Source organism: Podarcis tiliguerta, assembly GCF_965153285.1.
Source record: "Podarcis tiliguerta genome assembly, chromosome: 1".
Taxonomy (NCBI): Eukaryota; Metazoa; Chordata; class Lepidosauria; order Squamata; family Lacertidae; genus Podarcis; species Podarcis tiliguerta.
The window spans coordinates 50730999-50744352 of NC_139534.1; the positions used below are offsets into that span (position 1 = coordinate 50730999).

The window sequence follows — 13354 nt, forward strand, 5'->3', positions numbered from 1 at the left end:
ACGCCGGCTTCCTCGGCTAGTAAAGCGAGATGAGCGCCGCAACTCCAGAGTCGGCCACGACTGGACCTAATGGTCAGGGGTCCCTTTACCTTACCACTATGTTGCCTATCCAAGAAGTTAATAGTGAAAGCTTGCAATTCTGAAATGTAGGGAGACCTGTGATAGGGCCTTCTCAGCAGTGATACCACTATTTGGGATGCCTTTCCTAGAGATGATCACCTGACCCTGACCCCGATGTCTTTTTATCACCCATTGAAGACGTTTCAGATTTTCTGTTTTAGATTTATGTTTTAACCTGAACAACAAGCAACCGTTTTGGATGTAACTATCTCGCCTTCCTATACCATGAGTCAGGAAAGAGATTAGGGCCCACACACTCCCCCGTTCACCTTTCTCCCTATAACACACTAGCTTTGGCACTGCAATCCTGGCCAGCTTAAACCACTGTTCCCAATCATGTACAAAACAGGGAACTTTGGCTTAACATCAGTTTACTAAGCAGAATCGTAAACCACGGCTTGATCCTGATTTAAGTTCCTGGTGGTTAGTAAACCAACATTAAATGGCAGTTCCCCATTTTGGTTCCATCAGGGTGTTCCCTTTTAAACAGAGCAGGACTGAAGTGCAAAATCTAGAGCACTAAGACAGGAGTGGAGAGAGGGGAGCACATGCTGCTCTAAGCCTCCTTCTGGGCATCCTTAACCATTGTTTAGAAATCTGAGAGCACCCACTATCTCTGTTTTAAATTTTGAGGGGTTTTTTCTTTTTTGTCCCTCTTCTGTTTTATGTTTTATTGCAGTTTTTTTATTGTACTTTAAAAATTTTGTTAGCTGCTCTGAGAGTCCCTGGAGAGTGAGATACATATGCTGAGCGCACACACCCCGGACAGCCCCCCTGCAAAATCCCATTTACAAATAAAGGCTTTCATAGTGTACAGAAATGGATCAAAAGCTTTTCTTGTTAGCCTATCTAAAAGAGATTCTGCATTTGGGTGTTTAAAGGATAAGGAGACAGTATTTACCCTGATGGTCGCAACAAAGAATGTACAGTAAACAGAGACTAGAGGATGTTTCATGATTACAAGGATGATTTGACAGTCTTTATGGCACTAATATGGGAACAATGCAATATGCTTGCTTGCGCTGTCTATTCCCACCCCTTTATCTGTTTGTCATACATTTTTAAAACATCCAGAAAATCAATTTAAAACAAATAACATAAAATACATTAACCATGTGCATGTGTGACAGAGGGGGAGCGGTAGAGCTGTCCCTCTTATGTATTTTGAACTTCACCTCACTTCACCTTACTTGGGGCACATTTTACAGAGCTGAAGCACATCACCTCATTGTAAATTTGCAGACCCTCCAATTGCCCATCCTTCTGCAGTCCATGTGCAAAAAAATGCCTTTGGTGCCTGAGGCAGCAGCAGAGAGGGCAGAAAGCAACAGCCAAAGGAGGAGGAGAAACAGGTCACTTACCAGCTCATGATTGCCAGCAGGCATGCAAGGCGTGGCAGCCTAAAGGGCAGAACACAAAAGAGAGCAGTGTTAGAATCCTTGCACTTGCAATGTAAAGAGAAAAGAGAAGAGAAAGGAAAAGACAGCATTATGAGCATTATCTGTACAATGTAACCACCTCTGTCCCACCATCAAAGAGTAGCCCCACCAATACTGAGCGGCTCCACCTGCGCTGGGAAACTGCTCCCTTCCTACTAACTAACCAAGGATTTAGCCAGATCTCTGAGTAGTTGCTTGGGACAAGGTCCAAAATATACAGAAACTTCAAGACCCTACCATAAGAACCCATATAAATCTGCATCCAGGACAATTGCCCAGGAGTGAAAATTCTTACTGAAGATGCGGCCTAGGAAGGATGCACACGCTCTGGACTATTCCAAGCTGTCACTGAGAGAAGATGAGGAGGATGACCAAGACCTGCCAGGTGGATGGTTTTTGTATTATGAAGCAAAATGTTACTGGCAGGGCACAGGATTACATGAAGGAGGGGTACTGTACTTCTGAATCTCCTTTTAAACTTGCTTTTGGTTTGCTTGGGGGTGGGGAGATGCTTGCCAAAGGATGAACCAATTGCAGCTGAAGAATGAATGTACTCCTGCACAAGTCAACAAAGAAACCCTGGTTTAAAAGGGTCCAGAATCAGAGAGACAGGGACAAATGTCATCTGAAGATAATTTCCCTCAAGTTTGCTAAGACCTGCACAGTCAGTGTCTCTGAACAGCAGAATGCTCTCTTTCTTGAGTTCTTCCTCCTAGCTAAGTGCCAACTCTTTTTCTATCCCCCCTCCAAAAAAAAAAAAAAAAAAACCCTGTGAGAACAAGTAAACTTTAGGCACCAGGTGAAATATTTAATACTTTTTGGTGCTGGCTCCACCATATCTGTAATCCCATCCCCTGGGATCAGGCTGCCACTCCTCCATCAAGCCTCCTCTTGGGTTGCTTTTTAAATGGACCACAGAGAATCATTTGTTCTCTCTAGCCATTTCTTGAATGATTTTATGCTGTCTGAAGCTAAATCTCACAGTATATTGCTATGCATTTTGTAGTGCTGCTTTTTTAATTACTGTGCTGTCAGTTTATGAAGACTTGGAGCTGAAAAGAAGGGTGTGTGTCTAAAATGAATTAATTAAATAATATTCAGCCTGCCTATTTTCCACATTTGCACATTGCTGCCACCTACAAATGACCACATCTTGAGTCAGCATTGAGATTGCAGCTGCACAAGTTCACAACTGAAGTCTTTTATGGCAAGGATGGGGGGGGGGGGCAAAATCTGTGGACCTTCAGATGCTGCTGGACTCCCAGCTCCCATCAGCCCTATCCAGCATGGTCAATAGCCAGGGACCATGGCAGCAGTTGTAGTCTAGTAACATTTGGAGGGCCACAGATTCCTGATCTCTGCTTTATAGGATCGATTCAGCCTGCTTCTGCAAGAGGCAACTTCAATGGAGAGAAATCCAGGTTGAAATCCCAAATTTGGAATTAAAATACAAAACTGATTTCCTCACTAGGTTTCTGTACATATACACTGTGGGGCATTAGTTAAGAACTGTTTTACATCATGGATCAATGTAGTAATACAAATGTTGCCGGATGAACATTTAAGAAGAGGCTACTGCAGACGTGCCATCTCTCTTCCATGTGGAGTTCAGTCCACAGAACTGTTCTGGAAAAAAGGGAGGAGGAACCAAGCACACCCTTCGTTCTGAAGAGGCAGTCTCTCTTACAACCATGGGCAAGCATTAAAATAACAGAGAACAGGAAATCAAGAATGGGTAGATAATGGAACAGTCACACTGGATCCCACCAGTCCTGCAAATGTGGGTAGCAGCTTTTCTTACTGACCACAGACACCAAGTAGCCTAAATTGTGGAGCATAAGGGTGGTCTGCCTTTAAATAAAATGTATTTGTTATCCTGATGTTCCACGTAACACCTCAAACCTAGTGAATGAGCCTGACATGAGCCATATCATCTTTCAGGTTACTTCGGGAATAATGAGATTTAAAATACTTTACTTTTAAATGGGGGTTTCCTTATTTGCCTTGTCAGTTTTGAAGCAATTGATCATGCCCCTACCCTATTCCTGGATAACCATTAACTTTGAGTTTGATGGGGGGGGTGGACCAACATGGGACTCCAGAATCTTCATTATTACCATAATTACCATTAAAATTACCATTATCATAGCCTCATTATTGTTCTTATTCTCATTAGCAGTGTTTTAGTGTACAAAATGCTTCGCACTTCTTACCACATTTCTCCCTCACAACAATCCTGCACTGTGGACTAATAACAGTGACTTTCCCATGGCCATAAATTAGGTGAGCTGAAGATTCACATTCTAACCAGACCCTTTGATTCACTGTGCCATGCAGGGCCTCTTTTTTCTGAGGGGGAGGGAGAAACAACTGCTTGTAAAAGCCATCATAAAAATCAAGAAAGTTGGCCACAGCCAGAAGAACTTCATATCCACTTAATTAAACCCCCATGTTACGGAATATTTGTAGAAGAACAAAAGGGGATGGGGGAAGAGTTTTTCCACAGATGCCAAGTAAACACCCAGTCCAGCCAAGCTATAATTCCAATCATTTCCAGAGGCGATTGCATTTGGCCTTTCGGCCTTTGTGAGTTGTTCTTTGTGCCAACTCTTTCTTGTATTCTTTTCTTGTAGGGGAGAGAGGAATAGCTCAGTCAGTAAGCCAGGTTCATGGGTTCAAGCTGCATGTTGGGCAAAAGATTCCTACATTGCAGAGGCCTGGGCTGGATGGCCTTCATGGTCCCTTCCAACTCCACAATTTTATGATTCTATGAACCCTTGCAAACAGAGGGGACTAGTGACAATATTGACTTCCAAACAGCAGAGGGCATCAACAGATTGGAACTGCGAGAGCCCACAGGAGCCTGTCACATTCGTCAATATTTTCCAGGCTGTGCCCTCCATCCTCACAGAAACAAGCAGGTTCATTTTCTGGATAAGAGGCAATTAGAATCAAACACTCTTGACATACACAGTACAGTCCGGCAAGCAAATATTCTTTGAACATTTCAGCAGGCAGCACACTAACTTGGCTGATTTGGCAGTAAGCTGCTAGACTGCATTTGAGTTGGATCCAGTCTGTTTCTGAGTATTAAAATTATTCTCCCCACATTGCCCCCACTATACATGGTTGTTCTCTCTGCCAGAGTAACTGTCCCATGTCCTAAGCCTTCCAAGACACACTGTAAGGTCTTCTCAGCAGGAAGTCTCTTCCAGAATTTCCAGCGAATTGCACTGTTGACCCAACCTATAATTTGCAGGAAAAAACTAGTGGCTAAGAACTATTTTTGGCTGAGCAATGTGAGTCCCTGGCAACCAATGTGATGATGTTTCACTCTTTGTCCTGTAACGCAATCACTTTTTAAAGTAACCAACAAAAGGATTCCTAAATGGTGGGGGGTGCTCTCTAGGACCTTCCTGAGCAGAATCCTCAGTGCAATTTTCTTGAAAGCAGAGCAAAGCTGGAAAATCAAAGCTGTGTTTCTTGAAATTGGGTCCATAGGAATGCAGTAGCCAGGAACGATGCCAAGGAACACAAGCAGTTAACCATTTCAGCTGCACCTTGTTATCTACTGCTTGGCTGCATTGCAAGCACAACCCAGAGCAGAGAGGTTACTGTCACAGAAAACGAAGTCTGCATGATCGCCCTGTTATAGACAGGGAAGATGCATGCAAGACGGCAGATGCAGAAGTGTAAATATCTGATTAGGTAATAAGAAATAAGTGACTTTACTTAAATCTCTGCCTTCAGTTCATAGCCATCTCTCCATTGACAGCACAACTTTACACCAACCATACTTGGCACAAAGAGTTTCTCTCCTATCGATTTCAATTGCAGGTGGGGTATCCTGAAAAAATAGCTATTTCCAAGTCAATGACTGCTGTGCACACATTCCCATGACAGACCACAGGATATGTTGTGATTCAGGGGTCACCCACATGGCACTCATAGATGCACATGTACTTGAAGATGCTTTCCTTGGTGCCTGTAGGGTCCCCTCTCTGAAATTCAGCTTGAAAGAAGCATTCTGCGGTAGCCAATGGTTGTTGGTCTGTGCTTGGTTGTGGGGGATGTGGTGCCCACTACAGTTTTTGCAGTTTGCAAGTGTGCCCAGGGGCCCAAAAAACATCAGAGACATCTAAAGTAGCTCAACCCAGGTCAATCCACAACTACAGCACACCACCACTAGGATATAAGCCACACCCAGGGAGACCATTGCAGAGTCCTATTGTGCATCCTGCTTCATGGATATTGTTGTCCACCTGTTCATTACTTTCCCTGTTCATCTCTCTTTGCTCTCAAGCAGGCACAAGATCAATCCTACATCCTGTCCTGTGCTAACCAAGAGAGAGGACCACCCCATGACCAGAAGCTGCAACCAGGATGCTACTGCTTGGTTCCTTCATTACTTGTTCAAGGCAGGCGCATGTATGTCTCTCCAGTCATGGAGAAACGTCCCAAACCAGCAATCTGCATTGAGGGATCACAAAAACTGCCCAGTGTATTCTGCACAACTATGCAAGGGACCATTTGTGGGTGGATCATGTCCTCAGTGGTGAACCACCACTGCATTATTGACACAGCAAAAGCATATCTGGGCAGCTAACGTGAATAAGTGGATGATGCCTCTGGAATACCACACGGTTCCCTTTGGCCACAAGAGAAATCTGAGGTCTGGAAGCAACCGGTGAAACAAAGCACGAAGCAGAACAGCAAAACTATAATAGAGGTTTCCTACTTCGCTGGATAAGCAGAGCTTCCTGGCCTCAGTACAGCGACGTTAGAGATGCTGTTCGTAGCCAGTTAGACAATAATTAGCCAACAGCACTGAAAACACATTACAAAGAATGTTCCCCTCTCATTGTGATGCTTCAAAACTATTTGCTGCACCCCACCCCCCGCAAAAAAAATGCCTCAGTCAATTCACCAAGTGACCAAACAAAGCTCATAAGAAAATGTTTGCTCTCTCCTTTTGCATGTCGCGCCCTGCCCGTCAGACGCACATTCCTGCATTATCATCCTACCAACAGCGGAGAAGAGGTTTTTTTGCACTCCTAATTATTTGATCTGTCTTCCCACCCAAGGGCTCCCTTCAGCATTACTGTTCCCCAGCCAGCACTGAACACATTCCAGGGACTGTGTTTGTGTTCTCTCCTCTGTTTTGTTATGGGCTGAGTGGTTGTGGCTTTATATATATATATTCTAATGGAGAAATGTTACCATAAAAGGACCTTCTCCTAGCCTTCAGGGCTGGCCCTGATCCACAAAGCGCAAGGAATGTTCTGCTGTGGCCCACTTGTGAGTTACAAGCAGGGAGAGATTTTGGCTCAAGGAAGATATTATGTTTACACAGCATCTCCAGGCAATTGCACAGAGAGGGCCAATATTTCAGAAGCACCCTCTTGAGCTCCTGTAGCACACCTGCAGCAACCTCATTCATCAGTTCAAAGGGTTGCCTTCTTCAACCACACAATGATTTGTTCCATCAAACTGTGGTCTAGCCATGCGGGGGTGCAAGTCTGATCAGCAACAGGTTCAGGACAGACAAAACAAAATACTTCTTCACATGATGCATAATTAATGTTTGGAATTCAGTAGCTCAAGATGTGCCTTAAATGGCTTAAAAAAAAAAAAGATTTAATGAATTCATGGAAGATAAATCTATGAACTGTGTTTAGCCATGAAAGCAAAATAGAATCTTCATGTTCAGAGTCAGTGTATTGCTGAGGCAGACTGGTCCTATCATTAGGCAAAGTGAGACAGCTGCAGGTGCTGGGTAGTGGTGGTAAGGTGTTGGAGGATTGGGGCAGTGCCATATAGCCAGCCCTGCACCCCTATCATCAGTGTTCAAGATTCAAATGACAGCCTGGTAGTCTTCTGAAGAGGGAAATTGAAGGTGCAGGTGGAGCTACACCTCCTTTGCCCCAGACAGCAAAATGTATTGCATAGGCTTGGAATGAATACAAACAACAGTGCATGGCTGTCATCATCATACCCTGCTTGTGATTTTCCAGGGGCTTCTGGAATGGTTAGATGGACCTTGGCCTGTTCAAGATTCGTGTGTTCTTACAAGAAGGGCTCAAATCTGATCAGTTTAGAGCAGGGGTAGACAACCTAAGGCCCAGGGGGCCAGATACAGCACAATCGCCTTCTCAATCCGGCCCGTGGATGGTCCGGGAATCAGCATGTTTTTACATGAGTAGAATGTGTCCTTTTATTTAAAATGCATCTGTGGATTATTTGTGGGGCCTGCCTGGTGTTTTTACATGAGCAGAATGTGTCCTTTTATTTAAAATGCATCTGTGGGTTATTTGTGGGGCCTGCCTGGTGTTTTTACATGAGTAGAATGTGTCCTTTTATTTAAAATGTATCTCTGGGTTATTTGTGGGGCATAGGAATTTGTTCATTTATTTATTTTTTCAAAATATAGTCTGGCCCACCACATGGTCTGAGGGACGGTGGACCGGCCCACGGCTGAAAAAGGTTGCTGATCCCTGGTTTAGGGAAATAAAATATAGTGCACAGTGAGACAATCTCTTTTGTTGTGCACCATGGAGAACTTACTAAGTTCTGCAGTGGTACTAAGTTCTGCTCTATAGAACCCTATATAAGGGATAATGCTACTTTTAAATAAGGAGCACCCCTTTTTATATGCAAAGGATATCTGTTAACCATACCACCAAATCAATCCTAGAGGTAAATTCCATTGAAATATAAATTGAGACTTGGGCCTGAAAGGGAGAGGGGGTGAGTAGGAACCCAATTCATCCGGACAGTTTTTTGTAATATAATTTTTTAAACATACACACAATAGCAGCTCATGTGCACAGACACAAGGAAAGCTTGTCATTTGTCCACAGGGAATGTGGTATATGCATGCAATAAGTGCCATTTAAGGGCTTTGCTTCCTCAGCCTTAGATTGAAATCTCCTATTAACAAGGAACTTCAGCCCTGAAGATTCCACAAGGAATAATTAGAATTAAAAGGATTTGATTGTTATTGTTTTTTAAAGCACTCATTGTACCTTTGCCTGTTTGTTTGCCACTTCTATGTTTTCTGCTTCACTGACTGTAGATTAAGAACACATTTGTTTTGTGTTTTTTGCGCATTTAGGGTTGAGCAAGCTCTTGATGGCACTTGCGGTTGGCACACAAATGTCACGTATGCCATGGAAGTGGAAAATAAAACTCTGCTCAGATGTTCATCAAGGGTGGAAAGTCAACACTGTCGAAATGAATTGATGAGATGTGAACAGAGGATGGTGCTAGACAAGAATCCAAAAGCACAAGGATAAATCCCAAATACCTATCTATCTGCTCACTCCACGGCAAGAAAATAAACTAAAATATTACAGTGATGCTCCCCAAGGGGTTCTTCCTCCATGGAATGCCTACTATTACACTACAAAACAGAGAACAGTCATAGTTCAATAGCACAGGTCCATCACTGTATGGCTCCCCCAATGATATTCCCTCTCATTCAGAAGGGAATTTTAACACTCCGCAACAAAGAACAAGGGGCAACAATGGAGACTCACTGAAAATGCACAGATGACATACCAGTCAATGTAACTGTAGTCAAAAGTGCATGCAAAACAAACATGTGTTCATTGGTTTGTGATTATTATTTTTTGCCTAACATCTAACAAGTGACATCTACATACACTCCCCACCTCCAATACCATATTGTCCCTAACTGTTGTTGTTTAGTCGTTCAGTCGTGTCCGACTCTTCGTGACCCCATGGACCAGAGCACGCCAGGCACTCCTGTCTTCCACCGCCACCCGCAGTTTGGTCAGATTCATGTTTGTAGCTTCGAGAACACTGTCTAACCATCTCGTCCTCATTGTCCCTAACTAGATACCAATTATTCAGCATCTCTAGTTTACAGAAGTCAGTCCAGCAGTAATGGACTTTATTATTTATGACTTTGGTAATTACTGTTTAAGACCTATGAATCCCAAATGAAGGCAGGAGAGGAGAGACCAAGACCAGGGAGCTTTTAAAGAGACCATCAATGGACCTAAGAGAACTATTGAGGCTGTTTAAGAACTATGAGTGTTAATCAACTAAATTTTACTCAAAGTAGACCCAGTAGAAGTAATGAGCATAGCTTTGTTAGCCCCCACCATTACTTTCAATGGGTCTACACTGAGTAAAATTTTTGTAGAATACTACCCTGTGTGCCTTGAGGGAAGGCAGAAGTGCAGAAGCAGCTTGTGCTAATGGCTCCCTGCGGGACATCAGTTTGTCTGAAAGAACTCAGTTGTTTTAGATTTTGCAGTATTTGTTTGCAGTATTTTACACCTGCTTTGGGTGCCTTGACAGCAATGTATTATATAAATACAATGGTACCTCGGGTTAAGAACTGAATTCGTTCCAGAGGTCCGTTCTTAACCTGAAACGGTTCTTAACCTGAAGCACCACTTTAGCTAATGGGGCCTCCCGCTGCCGCCGCACTGCCGCTACAAGATTTCTGTTCTCATCCTGAAGCAAAGTTCTTAACCCGAGGTAATATTTCTGGGTTAGCGGAGTCTGTGACCTGAAGCATCTGTAACCTGAAGCATCTGTAACTCGAGGTACACTGTATAATAAATAGATTACTCCAAGTTATTACTCTGTACCCTATTGCTATTTCCTTCTGCAGATATTACTGGTAGCGCACTGAAGATAACTTCATTAGAAAATACTGAATATTTAGCATTCTTACAATAATGGGTCCAGCCTATGGGATAAGTACCATTCCCTGCTTGTGATTCCACAATAAATAATACAAGGTAAAATCACTACTGGAATTATGCCTTCAAGATCTTTGGAAGCTAAATTCGCAAAAAGGTTGTCTAAATCTAATGTTTGTTAATGTCATGCACGCTCACCTAAGTACTATGACCCCTGGCACCACATGGCAAGCAAGCTCCCCTGAGGCCTCTACCAGTCTGTCTCCATCCAATAAGGATCATGGAGCCTCTTTTTGTGCTTAAGGAGGAGACCACAGGTTGCTAACATGGACATCTCTCTTCTGACCACTTCAATGAAGGAACTGACTGCTGGCCACTGAGGGGAAGGGCACTCACTTTGATCATGACTGCCCCTTAGCCATCTGCTGTGTTTTTCTGTGTTTCCCTATCTTAGTAATGGCCCCAGAAATCTTCAAATAAAAGCTCCCCGTAATCTGCACTTCACCAAAGCTCTCCGGTGTCTGCGGCACTTCTGATTGTTGGCCCAGCATGAAAGCCACTGCGCACATGGAATCCATCAGCCGGCAAGCCAGACACAGAGCAGTGTTGATAGCACACCAGGCTCATGTTCCAGGACTGAATTTATGCAGCAGGAGAAGCGATGGAAAGATTGGCACATGCAATCCGAGCTCAAATAATGAAGTAGGTACATTGAGTGGCACCAGATATTTGGGGGAAGGGATTGTGTAGCACAACACAAATATTCTGCCCTGGACAGGAGCGCTTGTTCCACAGCAGAGGTAGGTTGTGAATTTCAGATATTTTAAAGTCAGAATGATCACAAAGATCATCTGGACTAATGTCTCATCTAGCATGATCCAGTATTTCTTGCTGCTGTAGGCAAAACAGCAGTTCTTTTCCAATTATATGCACAACATTTGTGTCCTGCTTTATTTAGTGGATACATTTATGCCAGATTATCTTCTGCCTTTGAGAGTGGGGGAGAGTTTGGATGCTCCCAGATGGAGATGTACTGTGGAATTTTTTCACACCATTTGCATGATGTCATCCTCATCAAAATGAATACATAAGAGCATCCACACCCACCACTGATGTGGATGCTTCTTACTGCATTTTTAATTTTTGGGTGGGTGGCTATGTAGTGATGCTTTGGTGGGTGGTTCCTACTGCCACAACTCTTACGAGTGCTTGCTCCTCCCATATGCACACCCTAGCCATTTTGTTCTAGCAGCCCAAATGATAAGAATCCATATGCCGATTACCGTATGCTGAAACACCTCTGAATTTCAACAACTCTGGAGGAACTGTTCCCTTAAGATCTCAACACGTGTGGGGAAATACTTTGGGGAGTGCAGTTGCAGTATGTGCACTGGGATTTTTAAAATAAAATAAAAAATACAGAGGACCTGCACAACACCTGTTTATCTGAATTTTGGTGTCATTAAGTATCCAGTCACTTCCATGTCTGGAATGTAGAAATTGAGCAGTACAACCTGCTCAAAAGGAATAGAACAGGAAGGGAGGAGAAGTGACATTATATGTAAATAATACGTACACTTGTGAAAAGATCAGTGACCTGGAGCGTGGAAGCCAGATTGAGAACAAATGAGTAAAAATTGTAGGGGAGAGAAACAACAGTGACCTGTTTGCTCTCAGAGTCGTTCATGCTTCCTATGGGGATTTTATCTATATGGCACTGATCTGGTGCAACGCTCTGCCACAAGAGACTAGGGCCCTGCGGGACTTGACATCTTTCCGCAGGGCCTGCAAGACAGAGCTGTTCCACCAGGCCTTTGGCCAAGGCACAGTCTGCCCCCCCCCCTTCCTTAATCCTCATAGAACTCTAGCCCAATGGTTGCCATTAATTTGACTCTGAATTGATTTTAGAATGAATTGACTTTAGAATGTATTTCAATTAATTGATTGTGATTTTATGTAAACTGTGTTATTTTTAGTTTTGTTAGCTGCTCTGAGCCCGGCTTCAGCTGGGGAGGGCAGGATATAAATAAAAAATTATTATTATTATTATTATTATTATTATTATTATTATTATTATTTATATCTATATTCCCAGAATGGGGAAAGGTAGCAGAGGTTGGGGGAGTAGTGACTGAGAGGAGGGACCAAGAAACATAGCATGGAAGCCGAGTGTTCAGAAGCTACACACAATCAAACACTCTGACTCTAGGAGCACAACACCACTACCTACCCCACACTCTCCTAGCACCTTATAAAGCCTTGAAGACGTGCTCTCTTGCAGTGGGGGGGGGGGTGCAGTGCTGATGGAAAGCAGGCTGCATGTGGCTCCCAGCACATCCCCTGCCAAAGTGCCGGGCAGAGGCAGAGCACCACGGTGCTGAGATATCGTGCTATAACTCATCTGGTTTGGAAGCTCTGCCCATTCTCATCCATCAAGCTTCCCGTAACTCTTACCCTCCTTTGCTCCATGCCATTCCTGGAAAGCCAATCTCAGCTCTGCTCCATTTGTTCTTGACTGCTGATTCCTTCCCTTATATAGATTTTTTTTTCCCCCTTTAGTGCTGGGAGGGGAAGGAAAGAAATGCACGGGAAATAATGTTCCCGTGCGGAGGAGGTCACTGGATGATGCCATCACCTGACTATTTGAAGTTGTTCAGCTGGGAATGCTTTGGGAGTGAACACGCAGCTGGATGAGGGCATGGTAACTGCTGCTTGTTTGTTTGCTGAGAAGTGCTCCGTGTGGAGCCAACAGGCATGTGATTCCAAGCCCTGTGCGCAGCGTTAGTGAAATCTGGCGTCCACGTTTTCCAAGGGGTATTGGCAGCAGTGGAAAGGAAGGCTGCGAAAACAAGGTCCTGGAAAGCCTGCCTTTGAGTCCAGCATGTAAAAAGAACACACCCAAGTGAAAATCGCTAGCGTTTGCTTTGGGGTGCCCAACTTCTGGTATGCATGAAGACAGACATGGGTCCCACTGAGATCTCTCTCTTTCCGTCTCATACATACACAAACATGCACGCCCCAAAGATCAAACCTAAGCCATGTTTAGCCCAATCTCTTTGTTTTCCACAGCGACTATCAAGATGGTTGAAATTGCTGTATGTTCCATATAACCACAAA

The 13354-nt window shown here is 43.8% G+C and overlaps 1 protein-coding gene across 47 annotated transcripts in view; it reads right to left on the reverse strand.

Moving 5' to 3' along the window:
- The window catches only part of TNS1 (tensin 1), a 327340-nt gene that overhangs the window by 130385 nt on the left and 183601 nt on the right, over positions 1–13354 (reverse strand). For 44 of the 47 annotated variants that reach the window (XM_083429724.1, XM_083429722.1, XM_083429720.1 and 41 more), the window contains one exon: positions 1482–1520. The exons of the other annotated variants lie outside the window; for them this stretch is intronic. In XM_083429724.1, coding sequence (XP_083285850.1) covers positions 1482–1520 — 39 coding nt within the window. The remainder of the gene's footprint in view (positions 1–1481; positions 1521–13354) is intronic. 47 annotated transcript variants of the gene reach the window in all.